This window comes from Diabrotica undecimpunctata, chromosome 5, assembly GCF_040954645.1.
Source record: "Diabrotica undecimpunctata isolate CICGRU chromosome 5, icDiaUnde3, whole genome shotgun sequence".
Taxonomy (NCBI): domain Eukaryota; kingdom Metazoa; phylum Arthropoda; class Insecta; order Coleoptera; family Chrysomelidae; genus Diabrotica; species Diabrotica undecimpunctata.
In genome coordinates, this window is record NC_092807.1 from 14,017,708 (window position 1) to 14,045,031 (window position 27,324).

The 27,324-nt window shown below is 34.3% G+C and overlaps 1 protein-coding gene across 1 annotated transcript; it reads right to left on the reverse strand.

The window, feature by feature from the left end:
* Positions 1-3,133: 3,133 nt before the first annotated feature.
* LOC140441093 (trimeric intracellular cation channel type 1B.1) lies at positions 3,134-27,058 on the reverse strand. Its single transcript, XM_072531527.1, has 6 exons — positions 26,923-27,058; positions 14,654-15,004; positions 11,123-11,279; positions 8,130-8,402; positions 6,883-7,165; positions 3,134-3,295 (listed from the first exon to the last, which is right to left on the reverse strand). The coding sequence occupies exons 2-5, from the start codon at positions 14,772-14,774 to the stop codon at positions 6,886-6,888; spliced, it is 831 nt and encodes a 276-aa protein (XP_072387628.1). The 5' UTR covers positions 14,775-15,004; positions 26,923-27,058; the 3' UTR covers positions 3,134-3,295; positions 6,883-6,885.
* Positions 27,059-27,324: the final 266 nt, after the last annotated feature.

Sequence of the window (27,324 nt, forward strand, 5' to 3'; positions counted from 1 at the left end):
TGTAATTTCTTTGTTTCGCTTAAGAGCGTAGGCGCAAAATTTCAGGCCAATGCTTTTTAAATACAATCATTTTTTTTTGAATCCTGAGAGAACTAACAAAAATTTTTTTTGAAAAATTTAAACACAGAATGAAAGATTACATTATTACCGAGGGCCGAAAGTCCCTTAGAATAAACAAAAAGTTTTTTTGAATGAGATATTTGAAATTAAAAATCACACTAAATTTTCTCTTTTTTTTTCACCCCTGTAACTTATTAAAGTAAACATTATAGAAGTTTTCAGGGACTTTCGGCCCTCAGTAATAATGTAGTCTTTCATTCTGCGTTTAAATTTTTCAAAAATACTTATTAGTTTTTTCAGGATTCGAAAAAAATGAATGCATTTAAAAAACATTGGCCCGAAATTTTGCGCCCACGCTCTTAAGAATTTATATTGTGTGATATGCATACTGACTATTAATTTTCTGGTTGTTAGCTGTCATTGGCGGCTTGGCCACGTAACTTCAAAGGACTGTCGCTTCTCTGTGTTCGGTTGTTCTCTGGTAATGTTTTATCTAAGAGTTCACTTACGAGGTAAAGCTCAAATTTAAAATAAGGGAAACAACTTTATGTCTTTAAGTCATTTATTAGAAAAATAATAGTAACATATTAACGTTGCCTTAATTCAAAAATATCAAATAAACTCTGAAAGAAGTTGTACTTTTTCATAAAACTAGATTAAAGACTTAACTATTTTTCTTTGTTATTATAAGGTTATGAATCATAAAAATACCAACAGTCACGGGGAAGGCATTTTTTAATCGCCTGAAGGTGGTCAAATTTGGTTTTCGGTATTGGATTTCTAGAATTGTATAGAGGAGGAAATATCACAGATTTAAAGTCGCTTTTATCAGGCCGGATTGGTATTTCCTGAAACTGCACAAAAGTTCACTTTAGTTCACTTTGTATGAAATTTTACCATCTTTGTACTGAATCACACGAATATCCGTAACTAGGTAATTGGATTTACTTGTTATTGAAGGTCTTATAGACTTATACTTCATTAAACTATTCTCTCCAAACTTTCGAAAAAAGTCAGTTTCTATTTCTTGCTTCATATGGCTGAATTCGCCTAGCTTCTTGTGTGATTTTTAGGTAATCACTTGGTAAGTATGTATCTTTATTTTTCAAAAGTGTTTCTTATTTATTTATTTATTTTATGGCATACAACAAGAACACGTAATTAAAAATCAAACATGAAACATTTTCGGTCGCATTCAGGAATTCATCGAAAACTCCAGGGAATCGTCTTCGGGGCATTATTCAACTATGTGACGGACTGTCGTTATGGTCGAATAAACCGCTACCAACGGAGTGGAATAGCGGTATTATTGTACCATTACATAAAAAAAGAAATCAGTTAGAATGTGGAAACTACCGTGGAATCACGCTGCGAATGCAGCATACAAAATAATGTCCAACGTCATTTATGAAAGACTTAGACCACACGCTGAAAAAATAGTTGGCAAATACCAAAGTGGCTTCTGTAGACAGAAGTCAACAATAGACCAGATATTTGTTCTGCGACAGATCCTCGAAAAAACACAAGTGAATGTAACATCGACACACATCATCTCTTCATAGACTTTGAAAGCGCATATGACAATATAAACCGAGAATTATTAATAAAAGCAATGAAAGAATTTAATATACCAACACAACTAATAGAACTGATAAAAGAATCTCTAAAACTAGAAAGTAGATTCCGGATACAAAATGAATTAACGGAAACAATAGATGTGAAAAAGGGACTACGCCAGGGAGACGCTCTATCATGCATCTTGTTCAACATCGTACTCGAGAAAATACTGAGAAACACAACAGTCAATACACGAGGAACAATCATTAATAAAAGCGTGCAAATACTAGCATTTGCAGATGATGTTGACATAATCGCAAGATCAAGAAGAGAAATTATAGAGGCATACAACCAAATAGAACGAGCTCCACAAAATAGTGGTCTTAAAATCAATCAGACCAAAACAAAATATATGCAGGTAAGTAAAAACGCAGAAATAAGACAGCCACAAAATATAACAATAGGAGAATACAACATAGAGGGGGTAAAAAAACTTTATATACTTGGGATCCCTAATCACGTCTGATAATAACGTTACGGAGGAAGTGAAGAGGCGAATATTTATTGCAAATAAATGTTACCATGGCTTAATTAGGCAACTAAGATCAGATAACGTCGCAAGGAAAACAAAATGCCAAATATATAAAACTCTAATAAGACCGGTACTCACATACGGCTTAGAAACCTGGACACTCACTAAAAGAGAGGAAACGTTGTTAGCGACATTCGAAAGAAAAATCTTGCGATACATATATAAGGGCACAAAAGAAAATGGAATATGGTGAAGAAGATACAACTCTGAACTATACAAAATATACCAGGATCCGGATATTATAACATTCGTTAAAATAGGACGGCTGCGTTGGATAGGACATGTAGAAAGAATGGAAGAAGGCGAAATACCAAACAAAATATTCAAACAGATGCCAGTAGGAAAAAGAACAAGAGGAAGATCGAAGCTGAGATACTTAGAACAATATATATAAATGATATATATATATATATATATATATAAAATGATAGAACAACCTTAAAAATAAAAAACTGGAGAAAAAAAGCACGATTAAAACGGAGAAGAATCCTGGAACAGGCCAAGACCCAAAAAGGGTTGTGGAGCCAGTGATGATGATGATGATGATGACGGACTGTCGTTGCACACCGCAATCACACTCAGGAGTAAGAGCTTTTCCCCATCTATATAAGCTGTCAGCACATCTACCGCTGCTTGTTCTTATTCTGTTTAGCGTTTTCCATGTATTGCGGGCTAGTTCAAAGCCTGGAGGTTTCTGATCGATACAGACCATTTGGTGTGTTTCCTGTGGTGAGTCGCTCTCCCATTGTTTTCTCCAGGCGTTGGTGAGATTGAAATGTTCCTGATGTAACGAGTTGTAACAAAAGATTAGCAAATTTGAGTGCTTTTTGTGTTTTTGTTTTTTTCTAGTTTTTGTTTTTTGTTCCTCAGAAGATGTAACACGTTTGCATTATTTTTGTTTACGAATGAAAAAAAAATTAAGACTAAAGGTAACAATATTTTATTTAAATAAATGTTTTGGTACAATGATCACTTTAATGATATGATAATAACAGTTCGTTGATGTGTACGAGGATAAATCACAGCAAAACAAACTTAATAATCCGCACTATTATTAAATTTATTTCTTCGTGGTAACATCGTGAACTGAAACAAAAAAGTATATTAAAAACTTCAACGTCATATTTGAGACAGTCGAATAAAATGTTTTTTATAATTTTTTTTTTAGACAGCCTCCCTATTAATGAAGGTTTATCATTATTACATCAAATTAAGCTTTATTCTGTATAGCCTCAAGATAATAAATTCATAGCTATATATTAAGAAAATATTCCCTCAAAAAAAAACTAAGAAAAAAGTGCATTTAAGCTGCCAAAAAAACTGAAAAAAATTGAGTTAATTGGATTTCAACACAAAATCAATTTTCAAACACTAATAAATAATATCCATAACAGTACTATATTATCAAATGAACAGAATCAATATAGTAATCAGTTTTGTTAATTTATTGTTGACTTTACCTTTTAGTTTAAGAAAGCAAATAGTAACAATAATAATAAATGTTTAATGTATTTCAAGTATTTAATATTGTATTTGGCTGTAGACTTCATCTACAACCTCTCGCAGAAAATGCTACTTCTTCTTCTTCAGGTTCCTTCTCCCATCGGAGGTTGGAAATCATCATCGCTATTTTAATTTTATTGGCCGCGCTTCTGAATAATTTAAATGAGCTGCAACCGAAACACTCTCTCAAATTTCTTAGCCAGGATATTTTGCGTCGTCCTGTGTTTCTCTTCCCTTGTATCTTCCCTTGCATAATTAATCTAAGTAATACGTACTTCTCGCCCCTCATTATATGACCCAGATATTGTATCTTTCTAATTTTAACAGTTTTTATGACTTCACATTCTTTCTTCATTCTTTGTAACACCTCTATATTAGTTACTTTTCAGTCCACGATATTGTGTGGATTCTCCTGTAGCACCACATCTCAAAAGAGTTTAATTTTTTGATTTCAGACTGTTTTATTGTCCACGCTACCATGCCGTATAGTAAAGTAGAAAAAACGTAACAACGTAGCATTCTTGTGCGGATCTTTAGATTAAGGTTACGGTTGCAAAGTAAGTTCTTCAATTGTATGAACGTGTTTCTTGGCATTTCTATGATTTCTTTTGTTTGATCTCCATCTTCGGTTAGCCACGTTCCTAAATATTTATATGTTGTTACTCTTTCGATCGTTGTATTATTGATGATCAGGTTATCTACATTTTGTGGTTTTTTTGAGAATATCATTGATTTCGTTTTCTTGAGATTCATTTGCAGTCCGTACCTTTCACATGCATTGTATACATGTTGTATTACGTACTGTAGATTTTTCATGTCACTTGCAAATATGACCGTATCGTCCGCATATCTAATATTATTAATGCTATTTCCGTTGACCAAAATACCTTCCACAATATCCAGTAAAGCTTCTTGAAATATCACTTCACTGTAGACGTTGAATAAGAGTGGTGAAAGTATGCACCCTTGTCGAACTCGTCTAAGTATACTTACTTCCTCTGTCAGTTCTCCTTCGACTCTTATTCTTGCTTTCTGATTTTGATACAGATTCTATATAATTTGTAGATCTCTACTATCTATGTTTTTGGTACTTACTAAGAATACTTAAAAGCTTTTCATGTTGAACTCTGTCAAAAGCTTTTTTAAAATCTATGAAGCAAGCATATATTCCTGATTCATATCCAGACATCGTTGTGTCAGAACATTGACTCCGAATAATGCTTCTCTAGTTCCTAGACCATTTCTAAAACCCATCTGTGAATCACTTATTTCTTGTTCTAATTTTAAGGAAGGTTTTCAATGTGTGGCTCATTAATGCAATTGTCCGATAATCATTGCAATCTTTAGCATTTGTGATTTTTGGAATCGTTACAAAAAGTTGAGAGAAGCCATTCTTTGGGTATGTGTACCGTCTTGTATATGGAGTTAAAAAAGGTCTACCAAGACATCAATATTATCTTCATCAATTATCTTCAATAGTTCAATTGGTATATTATCGAATCCTGGAGCTTTTCTACCTTTTGTGTGTTTTATGGTATCAATAACTTCCTCTTTCATTATTTCTGGTCCCGTGATTTCTCCGTCAACTTCTAATTGTTCTGCTTTTTGGTCATAAACTAGGTGTTCAATGTATTCTTTCTATCTACGTAATTTGTCTTGCGTTTCAGTTATAGTGGTACCATCTGCATTTGTTATTATCCCGATTGGTTTGTTACGATTTCCTGAAATCATTTCTTTAACCTTCTTATGGGTGTTGAAAGTATCATACACACAGTGTTCACACTGTTCTGGCACTCTCATTTCTACCACTGCCACTCAAGCTTTAGCAAAAGGTTTCAATTACTATGTTACCCCAAGTCACTTTCCAATTGAGACAATCATCTGTCAAGCTGAAGAAGCCATCTCCAGTTTACCTTCCAAATATGCTGAAAAAACTAGACAAGACATCGCTAGAGTTCTTAGAAACTCAAAGCCTCCTACTCTGAACATTAGCCAATTTGAAAAAAAAGCTCTGAAAGAGCTTCAGTCAAATCGAAATCTAGTCAAGACTTTAAAATCATATTGCCAATATTGCTGAGTTGTGTTCCTGGGACGACTTTATTGTAGGATAGTTCATTCGATTACATGAAATCAACTTTAAATTGAAAATATCCGTTAGATATTTACATTTTTCGACGTTCCAGCGAGACCTGCCGCTATTAGGATAAATCCAAGGTATTCTAGCGATGCCGAGAAAGTTCCACGGGGCTTCCGAACGAGCGAAGCGACTATATATACAAAGATAAATTAAGTTGTAGAGAGTCAGTCGAAAATTTAAATTTGTACAGTTAAGTAAATAAATGGTATAAATTGATTGTGTTTTAGTGTTAGTGTTGTAGGTTGTAACTAAATTAAAATAAACATTACAGCTTGTAATATTTAAGTGATATCCTGCTTTTATCTTGCTTTTCTCTGTCATTCCCTTATGATTTCAAAATAATATTCGAACGAAACGAAAAATTAGGCGAAAAAAAGTCGAGTGTCAGAGGAAAATTCTGTTTAATTTAAATTTTTACCGGCCAAAGGGGAGCTCGTATCGTTTCGGTGAGTTTGAGGAATAATCACTGTGAATTTGGTAATGTGGGGGGCCAGTTAGTGTCGTACCGGAATAATCAGGGTACAAACGATGCCTCACTTGTGAAAGAACACTGCTTTGTCGAACTAAGTTGTTTCTTTGGCAGTTGTGGTTTATTTTTGAGGGAGCTATAATGCTTATTAAAGTTTGTGGTTTATCTCTCGTTATCAAAAGAATTAAATATGTCCAACTGACACATTATCCCTCAATTTAATAATTTCAGTACGGCAATCTTTAGTCTTCAAAGTAGTTTATCCATTTATTCGACATTAAATGGACCCGTATATATTACAACCAAAGTATATGGTGAAACAGCTATAATTTACTGTATGTCAATTTTATTATTTTTCTCCTCTGCTAAAGAAAAATTATAATAAGCTGAAATTTTCAAAGTGCCCAAAGATCTATCAGTGTATCAAAGGTATATTTTTTTTATTTTTTAGTTTACTGTATGTCTAGAAATTTATTAATAAATGTATGTAAATTGTATTAAGACTACATACTACACTACGATTACAATTAAAGGTTTTCTTCGAGAGGAAACTTGTTTACTTACCTATTAATTAGTTTTTTTGACGTCTTTATTTTCTCCTTCCTTGAGCTGTCCTCTACCGAAGACCTTGGCCAATGTATCGAACACGCCACCGAAGAATAACGCACACATGAGGTTCTCGAATGGAACGAAGGGATCGTGAATGCCCAATATAATGGACGATAATTTAAAGTAGACGAAGAATATCACGATTCCAAAGTAGACTAAGGCGTGTGGAGCCGAAATCAGTTCTGTCTTTTTGTCTAGAATAAATATTATAGAGCCTACTAAGCAGGCTTTGGTGTAGCTGAAAAAAAATACCAGAATCAATGCTTTTCGTATGATGTAATATTTTTCAATTAAAAAAGAGGTTTAAATCTTTGTATGTAGGTATATTTAAAAAGCCCTTAGAAGGGCTACATCAAAAAAACACAAACGTTTTCGGAATAACAATTCCATCATCAGGTTAAAAGCATAAAATAAGTATAAACCATTTAATAAAAGCAAACTTGATTGAAATGTTGACTAAGGTTAAAAAAGCAAAATGATTATACTATACAGGTTAACATGCCTGAGCCACCAAAATATTAGGGTACAACCCTTTACAAAAATTAAAGTTACCAAAAAATGTACATTTTGTTGTTAAAAATGAATTATGTTTAATATTTTATTAGATTTAACTTCAGGCAACATATAACCATGCCTCACGTGAGTACCAGCGTCCGGAGGGTAAACCTCTTCAAACGGACTTCAGCTGGTAACTGATTGACAAGATACCTATGAACGGTGTCGAAAACAGAATGTCAATGCACCATGGAACAGTGTTAGTTATACCTAATATTACTGCAGCCAAACGATTCAAAAGTTTTAGTGATGTTAAAATGATAACAGCAATCCAAGTGTTGGGATTTAAAAAATGTTGTTTTTGAATTTTGGATATGAAGGATGTAAAATTACCGATGGAGGTAAAGGTCATGTTTAAGAGAATGACGTATGCATTAGGCAGCCCATGTTGCTCTTTGTCGTATAGAGTGTGGTCTAAAAGGTGTATTTGTGACTGATTAGCTTAGATATATGACATTGCCTTTTATGTTGATCACATCTAGGCAATCTCTAGTATATTACTCAGAACATGTTTTGAATTTGCCACCAAATATTTTAGTTCAAGACCCAATTACGTGTGGCGCTAGAAACCTCCGTGTTTCTTAACCTGGACGATACCATGCTATAGTGGATTGTGCTGTGATAAATATTTAAAAGTGTCAACTTACAAACTTGGTTGCATGAATTCCATCGCTGTGGGTGTCCAAACACCTCTGATCAACCTCTCCATGAGTCTTGTAAAACCGGCTCCATTGCCTTTGATCGTTCCAATTATCACCATAACGAGGTAGGCGTTGGGATACAGTTTTGCGGCGTGCGTCACTCCGTCGTACACTTTCTTACACCTGTAGATTTCTTTCATCGCCGAAAATATTATTTTAACGGGTAGGAACTTGGCTAGTTTGTATCCCAAATCCAGCGGAGTGTAAAATACTACGTACCTAGAAACGAAAAGGTAATTATAGGCTATTGACTATGTCAAAAAATACATGGCTTAAAAGAATTAAGGCGCTCAAGGAATTTTGTTGTTATAATTTATCTTCTTTTCCCATTCTCATATCATCATTTATCAATGATGTATCAATCAATCAAGTAATTTGTAAATTACTGCAACAATAAGGGTTTTTTGTAATTATCTCGGTCAATTGTTGATGAATTTTAATTTAGAAACTCGCAAATTAAAGAACTGTTTAAGATCTACAACTTCCAGCTTCAAGGAATCAACTATCCCTCATATACCTTTTTGTACCTTCCAAAACCTGTATTCGCTATGTGCAATTTCCGAAGAACGACACCTTGTGGCATAAATCAGCGAAGGTGTTAGCACTATTAATATTTTAGTCCTATATTAGCTGCAAATAAAGTGACTTAAACTTGTTTATTTAATACAATGATATATTGTAATATATAAGTACTATACTGTACTGTAATATAATTGTAATGTATATCAATAATTAACGTTTAAACGTTTTGACTTGATTTTTAACTGTACAAATTCGTAAATACATTTTCTACGTTCAGATTTCATTATTTGACATATAAGATTGAGGTTATGAGGTTATTAAAAGGTAAGTTTCCTTCCTGGGGTGTGAGATGACCTACCGACGTCCTATAAACATTGTATGTAGTGAATAAAATTAATTATTCAATTGCAGTATTACTATTTATATATATATATATATATATATATATATATATATATATATATATGTAATGTATATGTAATATAATGTCTTATATTTTCCTTAACGATTTCTCCATTAATGTTAAGAGTGACATCAAGAATCTAAGCGATATATACCACCTGTTACTTAAATCAAATACCAAGAACAATACTATATCACAGATAACTAACATACCTTTACAATAACATACCTTTATAATAAATTTTCATTAACAAAAAAGATATAACATTCCCTTGCTTTTCTTAGATACATCTCAATAAGATTTAATAGTACATGAACAATACAATATAATTAAATAAAGAAAATCAAAATAATATTTCCCTTTACTGGGATTTAAATTCATTCGTTTCTTACCAATGAACCTTAACGACATAAAGATTCATACGAACTAATGAAGTTGTCAGCGCTTGCGTTCTGGCTCAAACAGAACCTCACTTTTAACTGTCTGAAAATCAAAATTTAGTTATTGCCGACAATTCAAAGAATTACCTCCTTTTAAATGTAGTTACATTGGGTTTTTCGATTAACCTTGGGTAAGCCTTTACGTGTCAAGTTCAAAGCTACCATACATTTCGAACCTTATAAAAAACTTTTTTTGCACATAGTAACAAAAAACACCACTATGTTACTAGCAAAGTTTTTTAATATTCTAACTCTACAATTCTAAGTTACGGTAAGATCAATAATGTTTTAATAGATAATATATGGTAGCTAATTATAATTTATTCTCTTTCAGTCCTGAAGAAGCCAAATTAATTCTCTTTGGCGAAAACGTTCGGCGAAACAATTGATACACATTAGAGTCTTTCTTGCAGATTTCCCCAATATTTAAGAATTTACTATATATATATGCAATAATAAAAACTGGATTCCATAAAATAAATCATAAAATACCTTTTCAACCAAATATCATAGCCACTTTAAAATACTTACAATTAGTATTGCATATATCGTATCAATATTTTGGAGCGACATTAACGCCTAAACCTCCCAATGAAACTTACATCACATTGTTTTAAATAATTTATTTCTTTTCTGCCAACTTTTGGGTGGCGTAATCCGAACTTAAAGAAATATTTAGCATTTTTTTAAATTTGAAAAAAAATAAAATTGTAAACAAACTTGAATCAATATGATTATTATTGAAATTTACACTTTAAACGGAACTTTATATTATTGAAATTTGAACTTTAATTTAATGTTCACGTAAAACTTATTACGAAATCGGGCTTAAGAATGCAGAATTTGGGTTATGTTACTTACTTCTGCTTTATTATGATATAAATCCACTTTTCTCGTTGCATTAATTTGTGCTTAGAAGTTGGAAACCGATAGAACTTGAATTTACCATTTTTCGTTGTATTTTTACAATTCCTTACACATCATTTTTGAAATCCCATTGTTTCTCAAATGCTTGCACAGCGAATAAGATTTTTGCAGCTTTTTTTCCTTTATAGGCCTATTAACAAGATCTTCGAGTGATCAGGCCAATTTTTTCGTACCGGCACCACACTCGTCGCTCACTTGAGATTTTCACCAACGTTTATCTCAATTTCGTGCTGACCGCGGCCATCTTCTAAAAGCCGCCACAATTCTGATCACAACAATAGAATTTGTGCTCATCATAACAACAATAACTTTTTTTCAAGCAATCAATTAGTAAACTACGTTACAACCGAAAAAAAAAATACGGAAAAAATAAAAATTTCGAAAATTACCTCAACTTTTTTGTTTGGTAGTGTATAAAAGTTATAGTCATTTTCAAATCAAATCAAACACTCGTGGCGCCTGCTAAGAAACCTCTATAATCATTCAACATGCAGAAGCGTGCGCCTTAAATTTTCCATACAATTGAATTTCAGTTTCAGTTCACTCATAAGATAATTAAAATCTACCAAGAAAACTGATTATCAAAAGTCACATTTATGAAGATCCAGACTATATTTTGTACTTTTGTTAGGTACTTCCTTACTTACCAAACTGCTGTCGCTACTAGCACTTGTGGTGTGTTCTTCAAAGGGGCTAAAATCGGTTCTGCGAGGAGTCCGTTGGCAACCATACCTCCGGCAAAAACCACCAACATGTAGGACAACCAACATGCTAGCGGATGTTTACGGGAAAATGCTTGAGCTCCTAAAAAAAAAAGTAAGAGCATACATTATTTCAATAAAAATGTTTTATATTGGTTAAGTGTAGTTAAAGTAGAAATGTAGAACTGTAAAACTGCATCAGGTGTCTGTGTTAAGTCCTATCTATGTACATTATTGTTCGATAAATATTACAGGGCTTATAATAAATTCCTGATGATTTGGTATTTATAGGAAATAAGGCAAATACTGTAACAGAAAAGCTATTCAAAATTCTTAATTTTGCACTCTAAAAGCAATTATACTGGTTAATTGACAAATTAATACCTCTATGGAAGACTGTTGCTCCGTATTTTGCGCGGTTGAACACTTTTTCCACAGTTTGATGATTGATCCCTCGCTATTTTGAGCAATCTGGTCCCCTCCATTGTTATGTTGTTATTCTATTCTCTTCTTTTTTCTGTTCCGTATTCACTCCTTTATAACTGTACACTATATTTTGTTGATCTTCATTTCTCAGCATATTAAATAAATAATTTTGTTTTGGGTACCTATAATGGTAGGTTTTATGCCCAAACCTCTTGGCAAAAGAGGACAAGGAAGAGGACAAGGAAAAGTTAAGTTCCTGGCGCAAATAACTAATGTTATTTGTACTGAAGACTCTAGAAAAACTGCTCGATAGCCACATTAGAGATAGGGAGATTCCGTCCTGAGAAGCTGTGTGATATAACAAAACGTTACTCGTATTACAGTGTCAGCACAAGTAGCTAAAGCCAGTCTACAGGGCGGTGTTTCATCTCCTCTCTTATGGAATCTGGTCATGGATGAGCTGATAGCTAGACTCAGCAACTACATACATCATGTCATCGGCTATACAGAATGCAAGAAACTCTGACTGTAGTTACAGAATGGACTTAAAATTTATGGCTTTACATAAGCTCCCACATGTTCTCAAACTTACCGCTATTATGTAGAACTCGTTGCTGCTGAGTTGGTCAACCAGGGTGTCTAGAACTATGTTCCAGAGAAGTGACCTCGTAACCATGCCTCTAACAGAAACGTCTTCTACATTTATGCTTATTTCTCCGACTAATAGAAACATAGTGCAAAAAACTCACTATCTATAAATCCTAAGAAGACAGAGATAGTTCTCTTCACTAGATAAAGAAGAATCACGGGCTTAACATCCCCAAGGATTCTAAAGTACAGTCTAAACTTTTCAGACGACGTGAAATACCTTGGTATTACCCTTGACCATGGAACTCCCACTATGGTAGAGCTAAAAGAGCATATATTGCCTATGAGCCGTGTCAACCAACGGTCGGATGCACCTTGGGCCTTTTGCTCAAGGTAATCGCCTGGATCTACACTGCTATCATTAGGCCAATGCTACCTTACCGAGCTATTGCTTGGGTACCAAAAGTGCTACAGGCAACAGCGATTAACAAACTAAACCATATTCGGCGGATGTCTTGCATAAATATAACAGGTGCCATGAAAATAACACATATAAGTCGAAGAGGTGGCGCTGGTGACAATATTGTGACTGCGCTCAGCTGCTGCAAACCTTGATGTAGGAATGGAACAATTGATAACTCGTTTCTGGTGGGGAGAGCTGGATGCGCTGCCCCTTCTACAAGCAGGCTGTGACTAAATTAAACCAAAGTTTTTCTTTGAAAAATCATACAAAATCGAAACAAGAAAGTATATAAAGTCAAACGTGGAAAATGCGTATTACATATACATCGATGGCTGAAAAATGGAAGAAGGCTCAGGATACGGGATATACTCCAGATCACTAAACCTAAGAATAAAGTGGGATATGGGCAAAAATGCCAGCATAGTTCAGACAGAACTGGCTGGTTTCTCCATGGCCGCAAAAGAGATAACCCAAAAAGGTATATTCGGGAAAAGTATAATAATCTGCACAGAGAGCAGACAAAGGCTACTAACCATGAATAGAAATTGGCTAGGAAGGCGGCAGGCCGAAGATGCTTAAGACCTGAGGATCTTTATGGTTGGTCAACTACAACAATTGCGGAGATTGTCAAATGTGACTCTCATACGCAAACCCTAAAAAGATGGAAGAAGGGCAAGGATGTAGACTTGTCAGGGTAACACTAAGTAACCTTGAACCGTCAGTATCAAAGAGGTACCTGCTAATGACCAGGGAAAATCTACGTTTGACAGTTGGTTTTTTAACTAGTAATTGTCAACTAAACAAACACGTCTACATACGGAGGATAGTAGACATACCTCTATGCAGGAAGTGTAAATGAGAAGACTGAACTGCATAGCATATCCTATGTGAATACCCGGACTTATCGTTAATACGAAACTACGCGTTCGGCAATCCCTGGCCTGGCAATACTTGTCCACATAAGGGAGATGTCCCCTAGAAATGGCAGGATGGACAATGAGCTAAGGACCACAGCTCACTGGGTGGGTGTACAATTGGTCATTTGTGGCCTAAGTGCTGTGAGACTTAACTCGTCCTCATTACTCTAAAGATACAGAAGCCCTTACAAGTCCAAAATCATGAAATTTACCGGAAGGAGTAATTGAAAGCGATTAAGCTCTAAGCCTGAATGGTACAAATCTAACTCTGGTGAGTAAAGTAAAGAACCTGGGTGTATTATTGGACTCGAGACTTATTTTCAACTAGCAGATATAACGAAAACCCAAGAGAGTGGTTACTACGTTTATAACAGGCTTCCGGAAAAAAGAAAAGACGAAAGAAAATTGTTGACAATTGAAAATTGAAAGGCAGAAGAAGCGATGGAGACAATAGATATAATACAAGAAATTGGAAAGAAAGGAAGTATAGAAACAAAGATAACATACAACAGTATATCAACCGATATACTAGTTACAAATCTTTTTTTCTGTAATGACTATTACATTTTGTAAACGATTTTTGGTTTAAAAGGTGTAAATCTTTTAATAAAAATTTCACTTTTAATAAAAGCAGATTATCTCATAATATGTGAAATACAGGACCACAACCTTTTAAACTGTAAAAAAGTTTGTATTTCGTCAAAAATAAAAATATCGATAAATTTTACACCCACGGCCTGGATGTAAAATTTTCATTAATATTTATTACTCATTATTACATAAAAATAAAGTTTTATAGATGATTAAGTGAACAGTTAATTGATTGCTTTACTTAATAAATTTATAATTGTTTGTTTTATGCTATTAACCAATTTTAATTCAATATATTTAACGCAAGGTGTTTTTTATATCACAAAATTAAAGAAAATTTAAAAATTATAAAAGTAAAAACCTTATTAGATGTTGGTACTTCCATGAAATACAAAACCGCAAATAAGACCACTTAGTATACCTATGATTAAGATATGTATTCTCTTTAGATACTACTAATTAATTAATTAAGACACAAGATAACCTACTTACCACTTCCAAGGTCTTCTCTAACTGACAAGGCACACAAGGTACAATGGGCTATATCAAAATACGGAAACATTTTGAGCTTCACCACCTGATTGGCGATGTCTAAAAAGGCTTCCGGATCCATGTTGAGGTATTTCTTTTATTTTCTTGTACTTATTTCAATAATTACTTATTTTTTCACTCAAAATTGACGAAATTTAAAGCGCTGAGGCATTTTCGGAATGGCTGACCACGGACTGGTATATTTTGGATCCCAACATATGAATTTTGTGCTGCTGTCTGTTGGGAATTTGTGAAAACGTGTGCGCCAGATGCGTGATCGACGTCGTATGTTTTTTAAGAATAGAAAATCGTCTAGAAAATATAAATTACTAATAAAATATATTCGTGATTTCGGAATTTGGATTAGTACTTTTTTATTTTATATGTGTCATTTTTACATTATACGTAGTAGAATGTTAGAATAGTACCGTAAACTGGGGTAACTTTGCTCCACTTTTAGGAGTTATTAAAGGAATTGCGAGGAAAAGGAAAAATTACATATTTTTTTTAATAAAAAGTGGAGAAAAGTTACCTATAGTGTGGGGTAACTTTGCTCCATCTCATAAAAGCATGAAATTTTGTATAGTAACATATAGTTGGAGCAAAGCTAATGGGTTGCTTATATTAACCTTGCTCCAAAAATATTATTTGTGCAAAAAAAAACTAAAAAAGAAGGCAGCGTATTCGGCTGAGTACTTCCTCAACATTCGGGGGAAATATTCCGCATTTTCGAAACCCTTCCTCTAAATTAGATTTGATTTGTGGACCAAGCAAGTCCATCAACTTTGACAAAAATGGAGGAAAGTGTTGCTTCTGTATATTAGTGTTGCGGATGCCATCTTCAGTACTTTTCAAAACTGACAACATTTTTCGTCAGGCTATTTTTAGGGGCCGAAAGAAAGCCACGTCTAGAGGTTGCGTCAAATGTGTACTGTTTGGAGACAGACAAATTAAATGATTGTCGTTTTCACGGCAGAGTTGAAGTGCATGTACTGTAATATGTGAAGAGAGGTTGTCGTATAGTAATACCTTTTTACCATTCAGCTTCCTAAACATAGGTACCAACTGGAATTCAAGCCAATCTGCAAAAATATTTGCATCCAACCATCCGGAACTGCTAGCGTTGTAACGGCATCCTTTTGGCCCATTCTCAGCCCAAGTAGTCTACATTTTAGCAGCCCGGTAATTAACATAGGGTGGTAAAAGTTCACCTTTGCCGTTTCCACAGAACATAATGGACACAGAGGTCTTTGAAGCATTTCTAATTAGTTCTGGATACTTGCAACCTCTCTTGACAATGACTTTCTTTTTGCCGGGATCAACAGTGAGATTAGTTTCATCACAATTCCATATATTTGTTGGAGCAACGCCGCCTAACTTGACTGCCAGATTTTCGAAAAAGCTTCGTAATATATTTTCATCAACTCCTGCTCGTACACGTTTAATATTTTCTGCAAAACGTAGGGAAATTTCAGGATGTCTCACCATAATTTTTTTGATCAAATCCTCTCCAGGGAAGTTATCCTTGAAAATGTTGACATCTCTTCCACAACGGTTTAAATAATTTTTGATAATGTTTTTCAGTTCCCTTGCGTTAGTAGGGAACCCATACTCTCCCATATAAATCAGGCAATTGACAAAGTGGTTTTCTTCGCCGGGAGTAAATACGTTTTGCCTCCCTGTCGTTTTGGAATGTTTCCCTTTCAGTTTATTTAAAATGGTCCTTCTTGGAATCTTATATTTTTCTTCTGCCCTTCTGTGTGAGATTTCACCTCTTCTTATTTCATTTAAACACTCTTGTGGGGTTTCTTGTCTATAGTCAGCATAGCGCCGTGATCCTAGTACTGTTTTAGGTGTTCTAGGCATATCTGTAACAAAAATATATATTAAACATAATATATATTTCGAGGTAACTTTGCGCCACTTTTTGGAGCAAAGTTACCCCGAGTCACCCGATAATTTGTAAAATTAGGTTAGAAAAAGAAAAGTTTATCATTTGTTCATTTATAAGTCACAATTTAGTAAAAAAGTTGATAAACAGTATACACTTAACGCATACACAAATACTTACTTGTGAGATAATAGCACAACTTTCTACACATACCAAATTTTATACGTAGTTTTTACCGAAGTTTTTACACCACCACCTTCTTGACTCGCTGTAGGCATGTAAATGAAAGAGCAAGTCAATGATGCTGCACATGGGGAGACTTTGTCAATAGGCAACCAGTAAAACGGCGACGCGCGTTTTGTGAAGACTGTTTTTAATTCATAGGTAAATTAAAATGAAACTTTTTTTAGTAATGGAGCAAAGTTACCCTGACACGGGCAAAGTTACCCCTGTTTACGGTAATTGTTTAGTAATAGTAGTGAGATAGAAATGTTTTTTATCTAAACAGATCAACAGCCAATTAAAATGTAGATACAACTTATTTGTGGATTTCAAAAGTTGATAAGATTCCTAAAAAAGGATTTCTTCTTTACAACTCTTTACGGCACTTGATGAGCCGTGGCTTCCCTCAAAATATTCCTACAGCGTTCCTTATTCAGTGTCAGGCTTCTCTATCTCCTTATTCCTAGTAACAGGAAGTGTCTTTGTCCAACAGGCTTTTCAAACACCGAGTTTCGGACCAGGTCCTCATCTTCCATCGTTAAGACCTGCACCACCCAACTCAATCTGTTGCTTTTCAGCTTCAGTTGGCACTAAAGTTCTTCGTGAGTCTTGGCCTGCCTTAAAACATTCTTCCATCCTTCCCTGTCCAGTGCCTGTCTTTTCCATCCCCTACTCCAAGCTCCCTTTAATCGTCCTGTTGTCCTTAGACTGTTTATTATAATGGTCTTTACAATAACTGAATGACCAAAAAGTCTATAGAGTTCGAAATTACATCAATTTCTCCTTGGACTGATAGCAGTAAGATAGTAGCAACAGAGATGGAATGCCTGCGAAGATGCTGCAGAGTAACAAGAATGGATAGAAGGAGTAATGACGAAATAATGCAAAGAATATCAATAGAGACAGACATATTAACATATATAGAACAAAAAAGACTAAAGTGGTACGGACATGTAAGAAGAACTAGCGACAGCAGATGGATAAAGAGAATAACCGAATAGAGCCCAATAGGAAGGAGGAAAAGAGGACGACCCTGAAAATCCTGGAGGAACGAAGTAGACGACGCCATGAGTAAGAGATGGGGAATGGGACAACAGAGAGAGATGGAAACGGTTGAGCGAGGGAAGGCAGTGAATACTGTAGAATCCCTGAATATATATCTCCTTGGACTCTGTTCGTTAACTAAGCCATATTTAGTCCTCAATACTTTTCTTTTAAAGATTTATAATAGCTGTTCATCCCGAGTCTTTGTTGCCCATGTTTCCGATCTGTAAGTGAGCTCTGGATGTATTATTGTTTCACAAAGTCTTGATATACTTTTCGCTCTAAGTTAAAGCCCTAGGCCAAAATAACAGCAGTTAATATAGCATATTCTTTTTCTTTTGGATGTGTTGTTTTTGCAGTCCACCAGTGAGCCTAAGTAGCAGAATTCTTCCACCGTTTCTATAATTTTTGTGCTGCACTTCTAAGTTATTTTGTTGTATTCCTGACATAACCGGAATGTATTTAGTTTTCTGGAGGTTACTCACAAGTCCGATGTTTTCTGTGACGTTTTTGATGAGGGTGAAAGCTTTAAGTGGTTATAGTTTTTTTATCGATACAAAAACCAGGAAAAATAACTAAAACAATCAATATGATACAGACCTATAAGTTTACTACCAGTACTTACCAAAGTCTTAGAGAAAGAGTCTCAAAGAAATTAATAATGAAACGTGTCAAACCAATCTTAGATAGCAAAAACCTCGTCCCAGAACATCAGTTTGTATTCAGACAAAAATATGGAACTGTAGAATAAGTCCATAGATTAGTCAAACAAATCAGCAATGATATCTAAAATAAATGATATTGCTTAGTAGTATCTCTTGACGTAAGTTAGGTCTTCGATGAAGTCCAGCATTTGGTCTAATCTTTAAACTAAAAAACTTACTGCCTTATCAGTTCTATGAACTTATGAAATCCTACTTTTGCCACAAAAACTTCCTAGTTAAATAGGAATCAGAATGTCCAGATTATATCTAAGTAAATCAGAAGTAACGACAGTGTTACGACCAATGCTATGTCAGCTTTTCAATGCAGATCTATCAACCTCAAAAACCACATTAACAGCGACTTTTGCAGATGGCACTGCAGTACTGGCATCCTATCATGACAGCCTAAGTGACTGCTTCAAAAATTTACAAGCTAGCCTCAATAAAATCCATACCCAAAAATTAAGAAAATGAGACGTTCGTGTTAATAAGATCCAATCAATCCTAGTCACCTTTACACTAAGAAGAGAGACATGCCCATCATCATCTTCTTCTTCCTTTTTGAATATAGGTTTAAAGCCTGTTTCTTCTTTAATATTAGCCACCTAAATTGTTTAAATTATCGCACCATCTTTTTCTACTACTACTATCGGTTTACAGCGTTCTCGGACGCCTTCCGACTCCTAACCGCCATTCTTCTCTATTTAGCCATAGGCCTGGAGGGATTTCTCTTTCCTCTAGTTCTTTTTCAATTCCCTCTCTCCAGCTTTTTCTCGGCCTTCCTCTTTTCCTTCTCCCTTGTGGTGTCCACGTCAAAATCTGTTTTGGAATCCTGTCATCTGGCATTCTCTGTACATGGCCGTACCATATTAACTGTTTTGTTTTTATATCATCAACTATTGTATGCTTGACTCCCATCATTTCACGTATTCTCTCATTTGGTATCCGATCTCTTCTTGATTTTCCTGCTGCTCTTCTCCAGAAGTCCATTTCTGTTGCTAGTAACAGTTTCTCTGTTCTTTGTTGCATTTGCCAAACTTCGCTGCCATATGTGATTACACTTTTAAGTATGGTGTTGTATATGAGTTGTTTGTTCGCTTTAGATATTGTTTGGTCCCACAGAATTCCGTTCATCATGGATATGGCTTCCATCTTTTTCTTGGTCTGCCAATATTTCTTCGTCCATTTAGTGACTTATCTCGTGCTATTCGTACTATCCTATCCTCTGCTATTCTACTAATGTGTTCGTTCCACTCCTGTTTCCGTTTTGTTATCCATCCATTTATGTCTTCTATATTGCATGCTTATGTTTTCGCTTCTCTCCCTATCCAACAGACTTTTCCCTGATAATCGTCGGAGTATTTTCATCTCTGTTGTTTCTAGTAGTCGTCTCGTTTTAAATGTGTCAGATCTTGTCTCCATTGTGTATGTTAATATAGGTCTAATTGCTGCTTTATAGATTCTTGTTTTTGTGTCTTGTCTTAAGTGTTTGTTACAATTGTTCGTAGAATGCCTCTTGTTCCTCCTTAGGTTTGGAGTCCTCGGGGCCATAGATAAATATGACATTTAATTTTTGGTAGTCCATTGTGATGTTCATATGTATTATTCTTTCGGAGATATTACGGCAGGTATTTATGTTGTCTTTAAATTTTTTATGGACAAATAAACCTACGCCTGCTCGTGCTCGTTCTTCTTTCTTCACTCCACTGTATGCTAAAAAATATTGGTTATAGTCTCTTTGGCCTTTACCTTTCTTCTTGGTTTCTTGGATTGCACAAATATCTATGTTTTTATTAATCAGTTCTTCTATTATCTCTTCCGTGTGGTTCCGAGGCTTTGCATCGGTTCTTTAAGCCTTGTTTTCTTTTACAATGGGTAGGATGCTAACCTGGCCCATCGACCCTCCTCTTTTATCCGGCTGTGAGCATGAACGCGGCTTCTGAGCTACTCAATTCACCCAGTCTTCGCGCTCATGACCCTTAGGCAGAGTTGACTGTCCACCAATGTAAGAAAGTTATCTGGAATAAATTGGAAAGCTCAGCCAACAGTGATAAGGAATATTCAGCCCTGGCTTTGTGTTTAACTACGAGCGGAGTAATAAGCTCCAATTTGGTCCGGCTCTGTCTATATTCTCCACGTTGATCACAGTATTAATGAGCCTATTTGAATAACTATCCTTGACTTAATGGCAGCGAATGAAAAGGCCACTCAAGTGACGGTGTATTGGCAGTATATACTAGACCATTCAAAATATTTTTTCAGAATGAAAGGTATCAAAAGGATTTTACAACAACGTTAACTGATGAAGCCGACATATTCATTGATGAAAAAATGAATGTTGTTCAAGAGTTTACCGCGAAAATTTATGCCGTGAATAACTGTGTACCTCGGAGGTAAAGGACACTATGTCCATTTTTATCGAAATTTAGATTATTGCACTTTTGAATATAACTTTTCTGGCTCTACACATAGGTAAACCATACTATGTCCAGAGACAATTTTACGGCAAGTTACCGACTTTTTAATAAACACCAAGTCCACTTCCAGTCAGAGGTAAACAACACCATGTGGACTTGGTGTTGTTTACCTCTACTATATGTGTGCACCGTCATTTACCATCCGGACATAGTGTTATGTACCCTTGTACACTTCCCGTCATATAAAAATGGTACACTTTTTTCCCAATGTAAACCAGTGTTCAGACCAGAGATATATAAGAGAGCCTCTCTTACATATCTCTGGTTCAGACTGGAGACAATGGTTCGTGAAACAATTCATTGTTGCCATCACAGATAACGGAATTGCACTAAATCTAAATAAAAAAAATAACGTTCAAAAATGTGTTTAGATAAATATTATTTTTATTATTAACAACAAAAAACGGTATCTAATAAATTTAATAACCAGAGAGACGGTTGAGTTAATGTCCAAAACGTTTGAAGAATTTTTTAATAATGGAGATATGACAAAATACTATTATTTCAGCACTTTCGAATTATAATACATATATTTAAATTCCACACTTGTTTACTGTAAAAGTTATTCATTTTGTATTAATTTCAAATTAAATTTTTAATTTTTCCAGTGTGTTTTATTTATTCTAGTATGCCACAACTCAATACAGTTTTGTGCTACACTTTACGAGAAACGAATGACAGCTCTGGATTTGAAATTAAACATAATAATTTAAAGTCATGTCTAAATTTTTTATTTTTTAACATTATTTTTGAATTAAAATATTTTCATAAATTATAATAAAATACGATTCAAGTCCTTCTTTTAGCTGGTTTGATATAATATATTCGTTATAAGAAAGAAGTGGACAAAAATGATAATTTGTTTGGATATGAAAATTCGGATATTGATAAAATCTATGAGCCTCTAAGTGGTGAAAGCTCAGAATCGGACGACAATGATATGAGACGTATAAGTAAACCAGCGAAAACAAAGGTAAAAGAGAAAGCTATTATTACTCCTACGATTAGTGGGGCAATAAAAAAATCTTCTTCAGGACGATTTATCCCTAGCAGTGATGCAGGCAATTTCAATGAACCTAATGAAGTTATTTTAGAAGAAGAGAAAAGTGTTAAAAGAAAGGTACAAAATATAACTAAGTGCAAACAAAAAGGTAAAAAACGTGTAGTAAATGAACAAAATTGGTCCTGTAATCTTCGCAAACGAAAAATAGCTGGTGGGAAAGAGTATCTCAGTAAAAGAGGCAAAGACATGCCTGCAAAAATGTTAAAGCCTCCTTGCATGTGTCGCATGAAATGCTCTGAAAGATTGCCAGAATACGAAAGACAAACAATTTTCAACTCATACTGGACTGAGACAAACGTTTCAGATCTTAAAAAGCAATTTATCTTCTCATGTATAGACATCCAACCTACTCTTCGATCAAGAAAAAAAGATCTAAATTCTACCAAATCTAAAAATAATACACTACACTACCATTTTACAATGAACAATCAGCTATTGAAGGTGTGCAAGGTTATGTTTCTAAACACACTTTGTATATCTAATTTAGTAGTAGTAAATATGTTGAAAAAAATTGAGCCAGGAGGTTTAATAAAAGCTGATCAAAGAGGTAGACACACGCCAACCAATAAAACTCCTACCGAAACTATAAATAGTATACATCAACATATTAAATTATTCCCAAAATACGAGAGTCATTATTACAGAGAAAGAAGTAAGAGAGATTATCTGGGTACAGTAACTTACAATAGAAAAGATGTATCAACTGTACATTGATGAATGCAATGAAAGACATGTAGATACAAAGCTCAGAGCAAAAAAGTGGTTGTACGCAGATATTTTTAATAAAGACTTCAAGTTGTCGTTTAAACCGCCCGAAAGAGACATTTGCGATACATGCAGTACATTCACCGCTCAATTAAAAAATAATCTTACTGCAGATGAACTAACCAGTGTACAGGCAGATCATGATGCTCACCTAATTGAATCTAAACCTCGGTATAACTTAAAACAATTGGACTTTATAATAGCTAAAGAGTCACCAAAATACAAAGTACTATCTGGAGATTTGCAAAAATGTTTGCCTTCACCACCAACAAACAATTGTATTAGTTTCTACAAGAGGAAGCTTTGGACATTAAATTTTACATTACATGATGCCAGTGATTCTTCTGTACAATGTATAATGTGGGACGAATCGAAAGGGACCCGAGGTGCAAATGAAATTGCCTCGTCAATTTTGAAATGGGCTGACAATACGATTCCAGGTAGTCAAGTAGAGGACATCACTCTTTGGACCGATAACTGCTATGGACAAAATAAAAATATAAGTATTATAATGTGCTATTTTTGGATACTGCAAATAAAGACGATCACTCAAAAGTTTTTACTGAAAGGGCACACACATATGGAACCAGACACTGTTCATGCTTTAATCGAAAGAAAAAGAAAGAAACTCTCCAATTTGGCCATTTTAACACCATGGGACTGGCAACAACTAGTTAGGCAAACATTAGGTAAATTCACAGTGCGCAATATGGAACTTGCAGATTTCAAAAACTTCATAACGCTGTTCGATAAGAAATTGTCATCTAATCCTCCTTTTGTAAGTAGAAAAAAAATGTTATTAAAGACCCTGTTCTACTGTCAACATGTGTTTTCCTACAAGTCCAACAAGAACACATTGGAGAGTTCTTTTATAAGACCGATTTCAATAATCAAAATATGTATGAAGTGGAGTTCATGAGGTATCGAAGACAGCAAGTAACGTTTCCAGCCCAATTAAATCAAGTCTCAGTAATCCCATTACAAGTCACAAAACAAAAGTACAATGACTTAATTGCAGTACTGCCTTTTGTTCCGTCAGTTTGTCATGCGTTTTATCAAAATTTAACACATAGCGATGTAGCCACAAACGATTACCCACAAGAAGATGAAGATGATATGGAGCATCTTTAACAATTTTGAAACTTGTCTATAATTTTACTTAATTATTATAACATTATAATATTTACCTCTAATAAAATAATAGTATAGGCTGTTTAATGTGTTTGTATTGTTTATTTCGTAAAGACCTTAACTTGCAATGCCACATTATTTAAAAAAGTTGTTAGAGGTAAACAACACTATGTCCAACTACACATTTTTAAAAAAATTGTAAATAATGAACAGTAAACCTCAGGTATATAACACTTCATGGAATGAAAAACGATTATACACACCACAATAATAATATATTAATCTTGGTTAAATATAAGAAACATTTGAGTATTTACTGATTACAAATTTAAAAAATTTTAAAACTGCTCTCCTGAAAAAGTAAGAAAATGGACATAGTGTCCTTTACCTCCGAGGTACCGAATTATATTAATCAAATAATTTTTATCCATTAAACAGATCGGTGAAGGTCTTTCTTATATCGGCTCTTAGATTCTAATAGCGTATAATGACCAGAAAGAAATTCTTCCATTATAGAATTAATATACAATCTTACCTTAATTCGCGCTGAATCTAAAATTAGTATGTAACTTGAAAAGTTTCGCCAAGTTCACGACTTAAGATGACATAATATAAAATATTTGCTATCAATAGAATGAGTAAAATCTTATACGTCAAAATAAGTCTTAATTTTGATGTTCATATTAATTTTGTTTAACAATTTATTATTTATTAAACTGTCTTATACCTATATTTTATCTTATTACGAGTAAGAAGGTAATACTCACTGCAATAAAAATATACCTTATCAAATTTATTAGAATGACGTTTGGTTTATCAATAATGCTTGTAGGTATATGAAGGCTCCTATATATTTGTATTTTTATTCATTATACATAAATAATGACGTAATTTGTTGACAATACCAACCTAACGACAATTTTCAAAATCTATTGTATTGGATATTTTAGTAAAATTTATAATTTATTTTATGTATGTGGTACTCACGTGATATTAGTGTATATTAAAAATTTTATTGGCATTCGCTTCCAGATATCGACAAAATATATAAAAAAATGAAAAGAAACATAAATTTACGTGAGTGCGTATTTTATAGTCCTGGAATTATTTCTTCTAATGTTTGGTTTTCTACTGCGTGAGACTTTCATCAAAAGCAATGCAGTATTATCAATCCCCGGCGAAATATTTTCTTCTTTAAGTGCCGTGTTCATCAATGAAGGTTGTAAACAAATTCGGCGAACGGTATACAGTTTTGTGTCGTTCGTGTCTGTGTATCGAGTCTTGTCCTCTCACGGATGATCTTCAGCCAGAAACACTGCCTACTGCCAGTTCCTCTGCGGTCTTCAATTGATCATTTTAAGTTTTGGGAGCTGATATTTCTCTAGTAGAAGCCGCTCATGTTGGCACATTGGTAGGTGTGTGGTAATTTGGAGATTCGTATCCCATTTCGTTAGGCTTTAAAGTCTGTTTCTTCTTTAATATTAGCCTCCTAAATTGTTTAAATTATCGCCCCATATTTTTCTTGGTCTGCCAATACTTCTTCGTCCATTTGCTAACTTATCTTGTGCTATTCGTACTATCCTATCCTCTACCATTCTACTAATGTCTTCGTTCCACTCCTGTTTACGTTTTGTCGCTAATCTATTGTGTCTTCTATATTGCATGCTCTTCTTATGTTTTCGCTTCTCTTCCTATCCAACAGATTCTTCCCTAATATTCGTAGGAGTATTTTTATCTCTGTTATTTTTAGTAGTCGTGTCGTTTTAGATATGTCAGGTCTTGTCTCCGCCGTGTATGTTAATATGGTCCAACTCTCAAGGTACAAATTTTTACGCCATACAAGACAAAGCACACATAGCATTTGAAAGATCTAAGCCTGGTTGCTATTCCGAGACTGCCATCTGTTATCAGTCTTCACCTTGACGAAAATTGCTCTAAAGTTTTCTATTTTTAACAAAAAGAGAAATCAAACGATTTCTACCTAGCGAAACCGAATTCAAATTCTTACCACTGTGCTTTCTAAAATTTGCAAAGCAAACAGCTTGATAAATTACTCGGCAAGGGAATCTAAAATTGCATTCTACATGCCGTTCATCATGGTCAAAATTCGTAGTAAATTCAGTTTCTGGTACTCCAAACGGAGTAAAGTAATAAAACATAATGACGGTATTAGATTTTTGTTTTGATACAGGGCAGCGACAGCCGCTTATACGTATAATTTCTAGTATTCCAAGTATTTTAATCTTGTCATTTGTTCTATAGGCTTTCCGTAGATAGCTATATTTGACTACAATTATTGCAATTGTTCTGTTCTCTGGTTAGTATATTTAGTAGGAGTTAGAAGGGCTGGACGATTTGCTAAATTGATGGTATGGGAGTAATTATTCGATTTTGTTCTTCTTGCATCCAGTTTTTTGGCAACTTTTTAGATAGTCAGTCCATCCTGTTGGTGGACGATCTCTTCTTCGGTATCGGAGATTGTCGAACTTGCGACTAGGCAGATTTTTGAAATCCAAGTTATTTTTCCCTTCTTTTTGATGTTGGAATGAGCTTTAACAGCATCAGAAGTCCAGTTTTTTAAAAATAATTTCAGATTAAATATTTTTGATATGCATTTTGTATCTCAATCGGAAACCAATAACATTTAAGGAAAAGTATTGCACATTTTTGTAACCGTCTATTAGGAACAATTCGAGAATCAAAAAAGTCATTCCTTAAAAAAACGATAGTATATTGAATTGTAGCGTAAAAGGCGTAATTGGAAATAAAAATTGACCCGTAAAAGCATCTTATCAAAGTCAGCGTATGATTTAATAAAAAAATATTAAATTTATTCCAACTTAACAATCCTCACTGTATATTATTCATTAATATAATGTCAAATACTACTGTGCCGGGATTTTATATCCAGCTATTAAATAGTTTTAACTAACCTGCTAAAACGAACTGTCCAACTGCAAAGAACCATTCAGAACTTCACTACGAGAACTCTCGTCCCAGTATCTTTATGGAGTGAGGGTCTAAGCGTCTAAATTTAAACCGTCGCGTGTTCAACAGCGCCGCGATGCCTCGAAAACGATTCGAGGACGGAAATAAGTACACTGTGTACCTGCATATTTACACACATTTTATCGAAATTTCAAAGCACGCTGATTTGGATATCTTAGCGATAACAAGATATACCGGATGCCTTAACAAACAATTTCCGCTGCAATTACGTTGTTAAATGTGGAAGCCTTATCAAAAAACAAAAAAAAATTTTAGCATTTATAATACTTAAATATGTCAAATAATATTTTGATCAGTAAAATTTCTGTACTTCGTTTGAAAATAAT

What these genes read in the sequence shown, in the direction of transcription:
- LOC140441093 (XM_072531527.1), bottom strand. Translation starts at nt 14,774, where the DNA reads ATGGATCCGGAAGCCTTTTTAGACATCGCCAATCAGGTGGTGAAGCTC. An exon ending in TAGAGAAGACCTTGGAAGTG is followed by an intron (nt 11,280 to 14,653) that starts GTAAGTAGGTTA and finishes TTTTTTTTTTAG; the next exon opens with GAGCTCAAGCATTTTCCCGT. An exon ending in GAATTCATGCAACCAAGTTT is followed by an intron (nt 7,166 to 8,129) that starts GTAAGTTGACAC and finishes ATTTTTTTTCAG; the next exon opens with CTACACCAAAGCCTGCTTAG.